This window comes from Delphinus delphis, chromosome 2, assembly GCF_949987515.2.
Source record: "Delphinus delphis chromosome 2, mDelDel1.2, whole genome shotgun sequence".
Classification (NCBI taxonomy): Eukaryota; Metazoa; Chordata; class Mammalia; order Artiodactyla; family Delphinidae; genus Delphinus; species Delphinus delphis.
Genome location: NC_082684.1, coordinates 145,926,618 through 145,943,683, shown reverse-complemented (window position 1 = coordinate 145,943,683; position 17,066 = coordinate 145,926,618). Strand labels below are relative to the sequence as shown.

Below are 17,066 nucleotides of genomic sequence, written 5' to 3'. Positions count from 1 at the left end.
CTCACCCACTGTGCCACCAGGGAAGCCCTACCCTGGGTTTTAAAAATTAATTTCTTTTAAGTTTAAAGAGCCTAATCATGATATAGGTGATTTTTAATTACTTTGGATACATTTCAAGCACCACAGCAAACATTTCCTTCAATTTAGACCTGCCAATTTCCAGATGAATACACTGATCAGAAAATGGTCCATTTCTGCATGTCAGTCAAAATTTTACCACGGCTTATGCACAAAATTAAAAACTCTTAGCAGTTTTGACACTGCTGAGAGGAAACATACTCTATTTGAAAGAATACTCAAGAACGACTTTTGCCTTATGTTTGAAGAAACTTTCCACAATGTATAGATTACTAAATTTTCTTTCAGTCCTTTAAATCCAGTCTTCTAGTTTCTAATGTTGCTGCTCAAAGTTGTCATACTTCTCACTGTTGCTCTTTTGAAGGCAGTAGTCATTTTTGTGTGGCTACTTTTGTGATTTTTATGATTTTCTTTATTGTTAGATTTCTGAAGTTTGACTAGGATGAGCATGATGTATTTTTAATTATTTACTGTGTCTTTGTGGCTTTATGCCTTTTTTATTTTTGAAATTCTCAGACTGTATCTCTTTGAATACTGCTTCTGCATCATCCACTTTCATTCCTACTACCAGAATGAAAATTATACATCTGGTAGAACAGGTCCCCAACCTTTTTGGCACCAGGGACCAGCTGGTCTTGTGGAAGACAATTTTTCCACAGAGGGTGAGGGGTGGGGGGAATGGTTGAGGCGGTAATGTGAGCGATGGGGAGCGGCAGGTGAAGCTTCACTCACTTGCCCACCACTCACATCCCGCTGTGTGGCCTGGTTCCTAAAAGGGAGTGGGCCGGTACTGGTCCACAGCCCGGAGGTTGGGGACGCCTGTGGTAGCACTTTCCAGCACAGCCCTTATCTCTTTTAAGTTCTCTTTTGTATTTTTCTACCCTTTTGTCTCTCTATGCTTATTGTGGATATTTTCCACTAAACTGCACAGTATCTCTTCATCTGTTTCTATCTAATAAAATCTAATTAAATTCTGGATTATTAAAGTAAAACATACACCAAAGTACACAACTCTTAAGCATACAGCGTGTAGAATGATGTTGAACACCTTACTATATGCTTACTGGCCAAGCTCTGCTTCACTTGTTTACTCTCAGCCATACTTTTGCCATCTGCAGAAACTTCCAGGAGAAATGCAGCTACAAATGCCAGGCTCACCATTCTGGTTTCCTTCCTCTCCCATATCTTATTATTTTACTTTCTCTAGACAGTCTTCTCTGAGAGGGAGCTTTTATCTGAATCACCTAGCCTTCAATTGCTAGATAGGTCCTATATTTAAATCTTTTATCAGTGAATCAGACAAAGAAATATGAAACATTTCATCTTCAGAAAACATAAAAGTGTGAGTGATAGCTAACAATAATTGCAGAATTAAGATCAAAAAAGACAGTTTGAGACTAGAGCAATACGAAGACATTAGCAGCAATTTTAAATCTTTTTTTTTCTTCTAAGAATTAGTAATCCCTTAGAGAATGTGATAAAAGTTGTGGACACAGAAAAATACACATGGGTACATTTGCCAAACATACATATATAATTTAATGGGCTCAAAATCTCTGGAGCTCATCCATGGGTTATATAATATTCTATAGAAGCCTTGCTCAGTTAAAGATAAAATGTAACAACTATCAAAGTAAATTCCTAATATATTCAACTACATAAGTACAGAATGGGCATTTAGTTAGTCTGAGTTTTAATCAATAGTGTGATAGGCTGCCACTGAAAAGTAATTCTATATGAGGCAACATTAAGAAACATATTCTAGAACAATGTGGTTAATAGTCTCACTATTAGAAGTACTAAACAGTACCCTAGGGACTTCCCTGGTGGTGCAGTGGATAAGACTCCATGCTCCCAATGCAGGGGGCCTGGGTTCAGTCCTTGGTCAGGGAACTAGATCCCACATGCATGCCACAACTAAGAGTTCACATGCCACAACTAAGAAGCCCACATGCCACAATTAAGAAGACAACATGCTGCAACTAAGGAGCCGGTGCTCTGCAACTAAGGAGCCTGCCTGCCAAGACTAAGACGGTGCAACCAAATAAATAAATAAATATTTTTTAAAAAATTAAATAAAATAAACAGTACCCTAGAGTATTACACATAATTGTGGGGGCAATATTTTGTTAAGGAATACTAAAAATCTACATTACATCTACAGAAGAGAACCAGGATGGTAAAGAAGCTTGAAATCATGTTATCTGAGGAACAAATGAAGGAATAAGGGACATTTAACTTACAGAAGGAAATGTTTAGTGGATTCATAAATATGAAGAGACGTCCTAAAGAAAAACTCAATTTATTTCTTTTTCAATCAGATAGCAGAACTAAGATAAATGCCTGGATATTACAGGGAAATTAATTTTGAAACAATAGGGAAAAAAAGATTATTCAAAGATAGGGCTGAATGAAAAAGTTCCTATGGCAGTCACTGGACGTGCTAAACCACAGCTGACCAGTCACCTTCCAGAAATACTGTAGGAAATTTATGTAGGGGCATAAAATTAAATTAGGTATCACCTAAGATTTTTCTTATAAGTAGAATTCATGAGTCTATTTTTTATAAGAGGTCATTTTAAAAATTATCTTTAGAGAAGAGGGAATTGATACTGATTTTCACCTTAAATATTAACACTGTATTTCTAAGAATATTACCTCTTTTCTCAGATGAACATATATATAGGATTTAAAGCAGTATTTCTAGTCAAAATATTAACTAAGAACAATGGCATAAAGAAAGAAATCTCACTCTCAGATGCTAAGCATTACATAAAAGTTTAAAGATAAGTGAAGTAAGTCAGACAGAGAAGGACAAATATATCACTTATATGCAGAATCTAAAAAAAAAATGATACAAATGAACTTATTTACAAAACAGAAACAGACTCAGAGACTCAGGGAATTAGCTTATGATTACCAGGGGGGAATGGCAGAGGGGAGGTGTAGATTGGGAGTTTGGAATTGACATGTACACACTGCTATATTTAAAATAGATAACCAAGGACCTAAGGCAAAAAAAAAAATTTTTTTAAGTGGCCAAAAAGACTAAATAAATGAAATTTTTGGAAGCCAAGATACCTGTTTTCTCTTACTTGTTGCCTCATCTTTTCATCCTTTAGACTTTCATGTTTAAGTTTTGCCAATTCCATAGCTAATTTTTCTTCTTGTTCAAGCTGGAGCTCCCTCAATCTTTTGTTTTCTTCTGCCTAAATAAAAAAATAAATAACTTTAGTCATTTGTCCCCCAGAACCAGATTTTTTTTCATTAAGGTTGAATTTGTTTTATAGCAAAAAACTACAAGTACCTTCTGAGCAGTCAACTGTTTATGTTTTAAAATACAAAATATAATTTCAATAAATAATTTTTCTGAACATTTTATCTGGAAAATGTTCTGAACATTTTATCACGGAAAATTTCTGAACATTTTATCTGAATGTTTTTTTTTTCTGAACATTTTTTCATGGAAATTTTCAAACATCACCAAAAGTAAGAAGAATACTGAAACACTCCCTCAGGTAGCCATCACTCATCTTCAAAAATTATCAGTATTTTGCCAATCTTTTTTCTCTACTCTTCTACTCCACTCCCACTTTTTCCTATATATATATATTTTTTTACTAGAGTATTTAAAAACAAATCCTAGATATATCATTACCATGTAAATAATTCAATATTGATCTCTACCTGACAAGAATTTCTTCTTATATAACCATACAAGTAATAAACTGAAATAAATTAACAATAATTCCTTAGTAAGGTCTAATAACTTTTCCATATTTAGATTTCCCCAGCTGTCTTGAAGATCTTTTTTTTTTTGGTTTGTTCAAATCAAAATCCAAACAAGGTCCATATATTGTATCTAGTTATGATTTCTATTAAGTCTCTTTTATTTTTTAACAGTCTCCTCACAGACTACCCCCCGCCAGCACACTGATTTGTTGTGGAAATTAGGACATATGTCCCACAGAATGTCTCACATTCTGAATTCGACTGATTGCTTCACCAGGATATCTTGTTTCTCTTTTGTATTTCCTATAAAATGGTAGAAAGATCTAGAGACTTGATTAAATTCTGTATTTAGGAAAGAATATGCACATGAAAAGATGTTCAATATCATTAGACATCAGGAAATTCAAGTTAAAACTACAATTATATATCACTACATACCTACTGGAATGGCTAAAACAAAAAGTAGCAGCAAAAACAAATGCTGGTGAGAAACAGCATTATTCACTGGGTGGGAATGTAAAATGGTATAGCTACTCTGGAAAATAGATTTTACAATACAACTCAACAGTTGTACTCTTAAGCATTTCTCCCAGAGAAATGAAAATTTATGTTTATTAAAAAAACCTGTACCCAAATGTTTACAGCAGATTTATTCAAAATACCCAACTGAAAATACCCAGACATCCTTCAACAGGTGAATGGTCAAATAAACTGTGGTATATCCATACTGTGGAACACCACTCAGCAACAAAAAAGAATGAGTATTCATACAAACTACAATTTGGATGAATCTCCAGGAATTATGCTGAGTGAAAAAATCCAATCCCAAAAGGTTACATACTGTTTGATCCTATTTATATAATGTTCTTGGAACATGTTCTATTTTAAAGCTGAAACATAATTCACACAGCGTAAAATTCACATTTCACAATTCACGACTCAGCAGTTTTTTAGTACATTCACAATGTTGTGCAACCAACACCACTACCTAGTTCCAGAACTTTTTTTTTTTAATAGACTACTATTTGGAGCAGTATTGGGTTCACAGCAAAACTGACAAGAACAGAGTTCCCAATAAACACTCTGCCCACACACATGCACAGCCCCTTATCAACATCCCACACCAGAGGGGACATTTGTTACAATCAGTAAACCTACACTGACACATCATTAACACCCAAAGTCCATAGTTTACCTTACTGTTCATTCTTGGTGTTATATATTCTATGGGTTTAAACAACTGTATGATGACATATATACCTACCATTACAATATCATACAGAGTAGTTTCACTGCCCTAAAAATCCTCTTTGTTCTGCTTATTCATCCCACCCTCTCCAAAACCCCTGGAAACCACTGAACTTTTCACTAACCCCATTGTTTTGCCTTTTCCAGAATGTCATATAGTTGAAATCATACATTATGTAGCTTTTCAGATTGGCTTCTTTCACTTTCATGTCTTTTCATGGCTTGATAGCTCATTTATTTTAGCACTGAATAATAATATTCTATTTTGTGGATTATTTATCCATTCACCTACTGAAGGACATCTTAGTTGCTTACAAGTTTCGGCAATTATGAATAAAGCTGCCATAAACATCCATGTGCAGTTTTGTGTGTGGATGTAAGTTTTTAACATTACAGAACATTTTTATCACCCGAAAAAGAAACCCCATACGTGTTAGCAGTCACTCACCATTCCACTTACCCCTCAACCACTAATCTACTTCCTATCTGTGTGAATCTGCCTATTCTAGATATTTCATTGAAAAGAAATCATACAATATGTGGCCTTTTTGTGTTTGGCTTCTTTCATTTAGCATAATGCTTTCAACGTTCACCTATGTCGCAGTACATATCAGTAATGCATACCTTTTTATGGCTGCATAATATACAATTGTACAGATATAACATATTTTGCTTATCCATTCACAAGCTGATGGGCATTTGGGTTGTTTCCACTTATCTGGCTATCATGATTAATGCTGCTATGAACATTTGTGTAAAAGTTTTTGTGTGGACATAGATTTTCAATTATCTTGGTCATATGCTTAGGAGTGTAACTGCTATGTAATATAGTAACTATGCTTAACTTTTTGAGGAACTACCAAACAGTTCTGTACAGCCACTACACCATTTTACATTTCCAGCAGCAATGTACAAGGGTTCCAACACTTATTTTCCTTTTTTTTTTCCTCCAACTGCAGCAGTCCTCGTGGGTCTGAAGTGGTTATCTCACTGTGGTTTTGATTTGCATCTCCCTAATGATTAATGATGTTGAGCATTGCTTTTTGGGCTTATTGCCCACTTGTATATCTTCTTGGGAGAAATGGCTATTGAAATCCTTTGCTCATTTTACTGATGAGTTGTACATGTAATGTTCTTTAAGTGACAAAATTATAGAAATGGAGAACATATTAGTGATTTCTACAGTTAAGGATGAGGTAGGGATAGACAAGAAAGAGAAGGGTATGTACATAAAAGGACAAAACGTGGGATCCTTGTGCTCATGGAACTCCTCTGGATCTTGGCTATGGTATTATATATACAAAGCTACACGTGTTATAAACTGTATAGAACTAAACACACACACACACACACACACACACACACACAAATAAAACTGAGGAAATCTGAACAAGACTGGTGAATTGCATCACTGTTGATATCTTGTTTGTGATATTGTACTATACTTTTGCAAGATGTACCATTGGGAGAAATTGGGTACAGGATATATAGGAACTTTATGTATTTTTCTTACAACTTCATATGAATCTATAATTATCTCAATAAAAATTTCAATGAACAAAAAGCAACAGCAAGTACTGCTGTGGACACAAAGCCATTGGAATTCTTATACATTACTTGAGGAAATGCAAAGTAGTGCAGTAACTCTGGAAAATGATTTGGCAGTTTCTTATAAAATGAAACTTACACATACCATATGACCCAACCATCCTACTATCAGATATCTATCCAAGAGAAATGAAAATTTATGTTCATAAAAAAGTTTGTATTCAGTTTTATTCACATTTGCCCAAAACTGTAAACAACTCAAATTTACTTCATACTGTGAATGGATAAACAAACTGTGGTACCTCCATATAATAGAATACTACTATACCATTCAGCAATTAAAATGAATGATTCATGCAACAACACAAAATATTAAATTTGTTTTGCTAAGTGAAAGAAGTAGACCCAAAAGGTGACATATTACATAATTCCATTTATATGATACTATGGAAAAGATAAACCTATTGGTCAAAAAAGAAATCAATTGTTTCCAGGAATTGGGGGGTGGTGTGAGTGGTTGACTATAAAGGGGAAGCATGAGGGGACTTTTGGTGTGATGGATTGCTTTGTATGACATTGTGATGGTGGAAACAGTAATCTGCATTTGCTAAAATCCATAGAACTGTACATAACAAAGAACGAATTTTATAATATGTAAATTTTAAATGAAATCAACTAGTACATCCATGCTGTGTACTACTACTTAATAATAAAAAGGAATCAACTGTTGACACATCCAACAACATGGATGAATCTCAAGAGCATTATGTGGAGTGAAAAAAGCCTATTCTAAAGGTTACAGACAAGGTTATACTGTAGATAATGAGAGCCAGCTTTCTTTTTGTTGGGAGAATGCAATTACAAATAAGGAAAGGAGAAAGACTAAAATGACCCCTGTGGTGGCAGATTGGAGTCAGCAGTACCAACTCAGGCTCATGGGTTTTTTTATTAATAAATACATGCAGATAGACACACAAATGTAAACACAGATGTGTGTGTATGGTTATTTTCTAGTTTGTTTTCTAGTTCTTTCCACCTAGAGGGAGTAGAGCAGTAAAACCCCAGTAATAATGAACACGTCCATCATTCAGACCTTGGTTTCTAAATACCATTTTCCAATAAAAGGAACCAAGTCTTCTTAGAGAACTGGTTGATTCCAAGGCAAGGGAAGAATAAGCTGAGCCTGGAACATCTTGTGGTACCAGAAAGCAAGTAAACTGCATGTGTAGAGAGGGTCACGTGGCAGGGAATGTCAGCAACCTCTGGGAGATGAAAACTTCAGGCTTACAACTACAAGAACATGAACTCTGCTGACAACTTAAACGGGCCAAGAAGAGGCCCCAAGATCCAGATGAGAATGCATCCCAGGCAACACCTTGATTTCAGCCTTGTGAGACCAAGCAGACAATCCAGCTACACCATGCCTGGACTTCTGACCTACAGAAATTGTGAGGTAATAAATGGATATTGTTTTAAGCCACTAAGTTTGTGGAAGTTTGTTACACAGCAACAGAAAACTAATATAACAAATGAACTATAGTCTTCAAAATTGTCAAGGTCATGAAAGAAAAAAAAAGGGAGGAACTCACAGAATGGAGGAGACTTAGAGGAGACTAAGGACACCTGACAACTAAATGCAATTTGTGATACTGGAACAACAACAACAACAACAAAAAGGTGTTAGTGGAAAAACTGATGAAATCTGAATAAATCTCACAGTTTAGTTAATAGTATTGTGGCAAGGCTAATTTCTTCATTTTGATAATTATTCTATGATTATCTTAGCAGTGACATAAAGGGAAGTCAGGTAAGGGTATTATTTTTGCAACTATTCTGTAAAACTAAACTTATCTCAAAAAGTTAAAAATATGCATATGCCCAAGTTCTATCTGCTGAAAAGACCTGGAACCAATATAATAAGCATATCTAACACCCAGGAGTAATAAGCATACCTAAAACCAAAATTGTCTCCACTAAATGATAATAGAACTCGTTGGTACAATGGCCAATACCAGGTATGAAGCAAGAAATTTACAAGATGAACCTTGTATTAGGGTTTTCGAGAGAAACAGAAACAATATAATAAGGAATCAGCTCAAGCAATTATGGAAGCAGGCAAGTCCCAAGATCTGCAGGGTGAGTTGGAAAGCTGGAGACAGAAGCCAGCCAATAGTTTAGTTCCAGTCTAAGGTCAAAGGCCTGAGAGCCACTGGTGTAGTTCCCGCCTGAAGGCTGGCAGGCTTGAGACTCAGTAAGAATTGTTTCAGTTCAAAATCTGCTTTACTCGGGCTTCCCTGGTGGCGCAGTGGTTGAGAGTCCGCCTGCCGATGCAGGGGACACAGGTTCATGCCCCAGTCCGGGAGGGTCCCACATGCTGCGGAGCGGCTGGGCCCGTGAGCCATGGCCGCTGAGCCTGCGCATCCGGAGCCTGTGCTCCGCAACGGGAGAGGCCACAACAGTGAGAGCCCCGCATACAGAAAAAAAAAAAAAATCTGCTTTACTCAGTCTATTAATTTAAATGCTAATCTCATCCAAAAACACCCAAAATAATGGCTGACCAAATATCTGGGCACCCCCCAGCCCAGTCAAGCTGGCACGTAAAATTAACCATCCCTAGCCTGTAACACTGTATTCTGACAAAAAGCAAGAAAGCTACCACAAATAAAGGGAGTCTTGTCAAAAGGACACAGAAGCAATAAAAGGGCATCCACTGGCCAAATGTAGGACAATCTGAGCATGAAAAAGAATAATAAATACAATTAATTCAAGTATATAAAGGCCCATGACTCCAAAAAAAAAATTTTTTTTAAGGGAAAAAGTCCAAAGCTCAAGAAAATAAAATTTTAAAAAGCAACATAGGCATACACCAATGGAAGTGACTAGGGCACCAGTTCTTACTCTGAAAATTATTTATCTCCCTTTCCAGTAAAAACTATATCTCAGGGTACCAAATTACGCTAGTTGATGAGGGAAAGTTCTTTACAGAGGAATTGCAGCTAATTAAATGTGAAAGGAACAACAAAATTAGAAAATCAGTGTTTTGCAACCCCTAATAATGAAAAAGATTTATTGGTGAAACCAAAGATTAAAGTTTGATGGGGATCTTTACAATGGAGGAACCAGGCTGTCTCATTAAACCCACTAATCAACATTAGCATCAACATCAGCACCAGTATGTGCCTGCTGGTGGGATAAGATAACAAGGATAGCACTGCCATGGAGTCACAGCCAAAAGAGTTGTACCTAAATCTAATCCTGCCCTTAGGGCTAACTTCCATTTAGAGGAAATATAAGAGATAGCGGAACAAAGTAAAGGAACCGCTGAGGAAGCAAATAGATAAATTCAGAAAGTGGGATATCGTATTAAACAACTGGCCTAGCTTCTTTAACAAGTTAAAAACATGAAGTTAACAAAAAAAGCACAGGGAAGGGTTGTTTTAGATTAAAAGGGACCTGACATAACCAAATACACTGGATAAACCTTGTTTGGATCTGATTAAAACAAACCAACTCTAAAAGCAGTCTTCTGACACAATCATAGAAATTTGATTATGGAATGGTATTAAATGATACCTTGAATTTATTGATAATTCTATCAGGTAAGATAATGGCACTATGCTGCTGCTATATAAAAATAAATCCATATTTTGTAAGATGTATACTGAAGTATACGAGAGAGTTGATATGATATCTGGGATTTTCTTTAAAATTAAAGAAAAATAAGAATAAAAAGAATAGGCAAAAAAATCTAATCCCCAAGGATCTTCTTGCTCAGGGTTAGAAAGTCATGTCTAAGCTTCTGGAATTTGAAACTCAGAAGGATGAATACCACTTTTAAAACTTGGTTTTGCCATTCCCCACAATATATTACAAAATGTTGAACATACAGCAGACACTCAAAAAATACTGAAATATCAGAACATCTTTTTCACATTTATGAGAACTCATTTCTTTTCTCGGTGGTTTCCCTTTTTCTACCTCCCTCATCCCTTAAAATATGCACTGAAAAACTGTCTCCACACTTTAGTAGCTACATACCTACGTATTATACCTGAATTTTTCAAGGCAGTATTTCAAAAATCAAAAATACAAGTAAATTCATAGCTAATAAATAAGTGTTCATTTTCTACCGCTTAATGTACATGTTTAATCTCAATAAATTCAAAAAAGGTATTCTTAAATTTTTGTCTTTAGAATTTTAGGGAAAGCAACAGAATTATACTTATGTGAACAAAACTGTGGAAGTTAGTAATTATGAATTTCATATTTATGAAAAAAAAAAACCTGAGTGCTTACTCTTCCAGGCACTATTCTAAGGGCTTTGCCTGTATTAACTGATTAATTACTAAAACAATCCTATGAAGTAGGTACTATTATTCTTCTCACTTTCTAGATGGGACAGAGAAAGTAAAAGCAAACTACCCAAGGTTCCACAGCTAACATATAGTAGTACTAGGACTCAAAGATACACAGTCCAGCTCCAAAACCCCAGCTCTTTCCCACTATACTGGGCTGACTCACTGGGAGGCATCCTTTGCCTGATACTTAGTCTCTCTACTCAATTCCAGTTGGCTTTCATTGTTTCCAAAGAGAAAATGAAGGAAAAAAATGATGTAAAAATGAATAGTAAAACTTACCTTTTGAATGGCCTCTTCCATATCCAACTCAAATTGTTCATTCTGTAATAATCGGAGGAACCTTTTGCGCTCAGCCCGGTCATCATTCTCATTCTGCACCATTTGGTCCCTGATTTGATTCTGCAGCCTTTGTAGTGCCTCGACATGCACTTGTTTGCAATAGTTTACATCTACTAATTTCTGATGCCTTTCACTAGAGCTCAGAGTTCTACTTCTGGAAGCCTAAAATGGGGGGGGGGGAAGCATACTTTAGTGCTCCAGGATCTAATTTTTTTTAATATATTGATGTAGCCCCAGAAACAAATGAAATGAAGATAGTTAACAGTAAAAAACGAAAGGCTTTTGGCTTCCTTCCTAAATTCAAAGAAATATATCATAATAAAAAAGCAAATGTGGTAGGTAACTACATGATATATCAATGAAGCAGGTACTATTAGTGTTCCCCATCTTATATATGAGGCATGAAAATTAAAGCAACTTGACCCAAGTTTCCTCAGCTAATAAACAGCCATACTAGAATTCAAAGACGTGCAGCTGAGCTCTATAGACCCAGCTCTTTACCACTACGGAGGGAATTCCTACTCATTCCACCCTCTACCCCTTCCCATTTGGCTGTAAAGTGAGGTTCAAAAGCTGGTCATGTCAACCTGGAAGAAATGGACAAATTCTTAGAAAAGCACAACCTTCCCAGACTGAACCAGGAAGAAATAGAAAATATAAACAGACCAGTCACAAGCACTGAAATTGAAACTGTGATTAAAAATCTTCCAACAAACAAAAGCCCAGGACCAGATGGCATCACAGGTGAATTCTATTAAACATTTAGAGAAGAGCCAACACCTATCCTTCTCAAACTCTTCCAAAATATAGCAGAGGGAGAAACACTCCCAAACTCATTCTAGGAGGCCACCATCACACTGATACCAAAACCAGACAAAGATGTCACAAGGAAAGAAAACTACAGGCCAATATCACTGATGAACAGAGATGCAAAAAACCTCCACAAAATACTAGCAAACAGAATCCAACAGCGCATTAAAAGGATCATACACCATGATCAAGTGGGGTTTATTCCAGGAGTGCAAGGATTCTTCAATATACGCAAATCAATCAATGTGATAAACCATTTTAACAAATTGAAGGATAAAAACCATATGGTAATCTCAATAGATGCAGAAAAATCTTTCGACAAAATTCAACACCCATTTATGATAAAAACCCTCCAGAAAGTAGGCATAGAGGGAACTTACCTCAACATAATAAAGGCCATATATGACAAACCCACAGCCAGCATCATTCCCAATAGTGAAAAACTGAAAACATTTCCACTAAGATCAGGAACAAGACAAGGTTGCCCACTCTCACTGCTATTATTCAACATAATTTTGGAAGTTTTAGCCACACCAATCAGAGAAGAAAAAGAAATAAAAGGAATACAAATCAGAAAAGAAGCAAAACTGTCACTGTTTGCAGATGACATGATACTATACATAGAGAATCCTAAAGATGCTACCAGAAAACTACTAGAGTTAATCAATGAATTTGGTAAAGGAGCAGGATACAAAATTAATGCACAGAAATCTCTTGCATTCCTATACACTAATGATGAAAAATCTGAAAGAGAAATTAAGGAAACACTCCCATTTACCACTGCAACAAAACAAATAAAATACCTAGGAATAAACCTACCTAAGAAGACAAAAGACCTGTATGCAGCAAACTGTAAGACACTGATGAAAGAAACTAAAGATAATACAAACAGATGGAGAGATATACCATGTTCTTGGATTGGAAGAATCAATAATGTGAAAATGACTATATTATCCAAAGCAATACACAGATTCAATGCAATCCCTATCAAATTACCAATGGCATTTTTTACAGAACTAGAACAAAAAATCTTAAAATTTGTTTGGAGACACAAAAGACCCCGAATAGCCAAAGCAATCTTGAGAAAGAAAAACGGAGCTGGAGGAATCAGACTCCCTGACTTCAGACTATACCACGAAGCTACAGTAATCGAGACAATATGATACTGGCAGAAAAACAGAAAGATAGATCAATGGAACAGGATAGAAAGCCCAGAGATAAACCCACGCACCTTTGGTCAACTAATCTATGACAAAGGAGGCAAGGATATACAACGGAGAAAAGACAGTCTTCAATAAGTGGTGCTGCAAAAACTAGACAGCTACATGTAGAAGGATGAAATTAGAACACTCCCTAACACCATACACAAAAATAAACTCAAAATGGATTAAAGACCTAAACGTAAGACTGGACACTATAAAACTCTTAGAGGAAAACATAGGAAGAACACTCTTTGACATAAATCACAGCAAGATCTTTTTTGACTCACCTCCTAGAGTAATGGAAATAAAAACAAAAATAAACAAATGAAACCTAATGAAACTTAAAAGCTTTTGCAAAGGAAAGGAAACTACAAACAAAACGAAAAGACAACCTCAGAATGGGAGAAAATGTTTGCAAACGAATCAACAGACAAAGGATTAATCTCCAAAATATATAAACAGCTCATGCAGCTCAATATGAAAAAAACAAACAACCCAAACCAAAAACGGGCAGAAGACCTAAATAGACATTTCTCCAAAGAAGATATACAGATTGCCAACAAACACATGAAAGGATGCTCAACATCACTAATCATTAGAGAAATGGAGATCAAAACCACAATGAGGTATCACCTCACACCAGTCAGAATGGCCATCATCAAAAAATCTACAAACAATAGATCCTGGAGAGGGTGTGGAGAAAAGGGAACCCTCTTGCACTGTTGGTGGGAATGTAAATTGATACAGCCACTATGGAGAACAGTATGGAGGTTCCTTAAAAAAACTAAAAATAGAACTACCATAGGACCCAGCAATCCCACTACTGGGCATATACCCTGAGAAAACCATAATTCAAAAAGAGTTCATGTACCACAATGTTCATAGCAGCACTATTTACAATAGCCAGGACATGGAAGCAACCTAAGTGTCCATCGACAGATGAATCGATAAAGAAGATGTGGCACATATATACAATTGAATATTACTCTGCCATTAAAAGAAATGAAATTAAGTTATTTGTAGTGAGGAGGTTGAACCTAGAGTCTGTCATACGGAGTGAAGTAAGTCAGAAAGAGAAAGACAAATACCATATGCTAACACATATATATGGAATCTTAAAAAAAAATGGTTCTGAAGAACCTAGGGGCAGGACAGGAATGAAGATGCAGACGTAGAGAATGGACTTGAGGACACGGGGAGGGGGAAGGGTCAGCTGGGACGAAATGAGAGAGTGGCATGGACTTATATACGCTACCAAAAGTAAAACAGATGGCCAGTGGGAAGCAGCTGCATAGCACAGGGAGATCAGCTCAGTGCTTTGTGACCACCTGGAGGGGTGGGATAGGGAGGGTGGGAGGGAGATGCAAGAGGGAGGGGATATGGGGATGTATGTATACACAGCTGATTCACTTTGTTATAAAGCAAAAACTAACACAACACTGTAAAGCAATTATACTCCAATAAAGATGTTTTTAAAAAGGTCACGTTTTTCCAATATACATTTAATAGGTCAACCCGCTGCTATTTATTCATTCGCTCTCTCCTGGACCTTCATTTCCACTCATTTGTTCAGCGGTTCTTAAACATTTCCCAAATTTCCACTTGTGTGGGAAGTAAGATTTTTACCGGTCAGATTAAATATACTGTGGAGAAATGCGAAAAAAGGCTGGAAGCCACCAGGAGCGTCCCTTAAATAACAGCACCTGAGGTCTCTGAAAAAAATACGAGTTTCCCACTTTATTCTCAGATTGGGCACTTCAAATCCTTTTTTAGAAGCAGGCTGGCTCTGAACTAGAATTAAATCAATAGACAACCAAGTAGTCCCTTAAATAATAGCACCTGAGGTCTCTGAAAGCAAATACGAGTTTCCCACTTTATTCTCAGATTGGGCACTTCAAATCCATTTTTAGAAGCAGGCTGGCTCTGAACTAGAATTAAATCAATAGACAACCAACTAGTTTTGAGACCCCCCGACAGGCTCACCATCTCGGCCGACGAAACTCCCCCTCGCTCGCTCTGGCGGCCACCAACTCAGGCGGTTTACCAAGACTCCAACAGAGCTCTCCGGTTTTGATACGGTTTCCCGGCAACTGCCGGCGCAGCGCGCCAGCCACCCGCGAAGGCCGCCGTCTCCCATTGGGCGCAGCCCTATCCAATGAGCGCTGAGCTTCTTGGGAGGCTTGGCAGGGCGGCTACTTCCGTAAGTTTTTTTTGTTTGTTTTTGTTTTTCCATAAATTTTAAGGAGATGGGGTGGGGAAGTATAAATGTGTCCTGAGGCAGGCCCTTTGCAGTCTGTTAGGAGCCAAGATTTCCCTCAAGCCACTATCTGTCGGTTTGCTGGAGTTGGGAGCCAAGTTGAGGTGTGGAAACTGTTTACAGAGAAATACGGCAAACTCCTAAGACATGAGGCCAAAGTCACTTTCCGTGCACAGTACTTACTGCACCGTCAATGCATGTTCTGCAGGGTTGATGACGGCATTCGTTTCAGCAGTGGGAGGCGCGGTCACGGTCTCCCTAGCTGAGTAACTGTGCACTGTGGGGGACCCAAAGAAGCTATTGGTAAATTGAGGGAATAAAATATATGGGCCACATGGATCTTATTCTATGTAATACAAGGTCCAGGTACCAATGAGAGAGCAGACAGATGATGGCAGGATTTTGGTTAGGTTTATTTTATTGGCAAGTTACACACTGAAGTGCATTTTAAATGGAAGAACTTAAGAACAGGAATGGGTCAGAGAAATTAGTCAAATATATTGATTTTAGAGATGACATATTTAGAGAACTCTTGTCCAAACTAAAAAAAAAAAAAATTGTTAAGGTAGTTAGCATGTGAACTTGGCTTAGTTGGGGCTAATTTGAAGTCCATCTTTTGTAGCAATATGTCTGCTTAAAGATTAATTAAAAATAGGACTTATGGTTTCAGCTTCAAAATATAAAAAACTTGGAAGTTATCACTTCCCCCCTTACTACCAGATAAAGCTGGATAAACTCGAAACTAATAACTTTTCTTGCATTCATCATAAAACTGAGGTCACAGGGCAACCCATCACCCTGAAATGTGGGGAGAGGTAAATCCAGAGAGTCACAGTCAAAACCTCCTTACATGGAGCAGAAGCCCCTGAAGCCATGAATTAGGAATAATTAAATGGTAATTTTGATGGATTGCTGGAGACTGAGTATGGACTAGAATCAGTGAAACTAGTGGGGGCTGCCATGTTAGGGAGGCCTCCACACTTCTCTGGGTTTTGTCTCCAGGAATCTCACCAGGTTCTCACAATGAAGAACCGAAAAAGATCGCCCATGGTCATGGCAGGAGGCTGAGAAGAAGAATCATTGTGAAATATGTCCAGAGCCTTCTCCACAATAAAGGCCTTCTCCACAATAAAGGCCTACTTTACAGAGGAAAAGATTTTACCAGAGCCTTCTTCTAGCTGGGGCAAGGACATTTCTCTGCCTCCAGCCTTTCTGTCTCACCTAAGTGGACAAAGGGGATCTAAGAAATATGCGTGAAGGTCCCAGCCCAGGGACACAGCTCTACCAAAAGACTTAACCATAAAATGCTTCCCCTTTCCCACACTTTATCACCACACCAACAATGCTCCAGTGTAATAACAGTTGATTACAGCTGGAAGTCCTTCAAAACACACTCTAACAAGGAATTCTTAGGGAATCCAAAGACAACAGGAGATAAAAACAAAAACAGAGGAATCTGAAGCCTCTGGAACCTACAGCTACAGCAAACATTAA

General features: G+C 37.2%; 1 protein-coding gene across 1 annotated transcript in view; it reads right to left on the bottom strand.

The window, feature by feature from the left end:
* The window catches only part of MNS1 (meiosis specific nuclear structural 1), a 54,174-nt gene extending 38,786 nt beyond the window's left edge, over positions 1 to 15,388 (bottom strand). Inside the window, exons 1-3 of the mRNA XM_060005920.1 lie at positions 15,299 to 15,388; positions 11,244 to 11,465; positions 3,160 to 3,287 (exon numbers count right to left, since the gene is read on the bottom strand). Coding sequence (XP_059861903.1) covers positions 3,160 to 3,287; positions 11,244 to 11,465; positions 15,299 to 15,301 — 353 coding nt within the window. The 5' untranslated portion in view covers positions 15,302 to 15,388. The remainder of the gene's footprint in view (positions 1 to 3,159; positions 3,288 to 11,243; positions 11,466 to 15,298) is intronic.
* Positions 15,389 to 17,066: the final 1,678 nt, after the last annotated feature.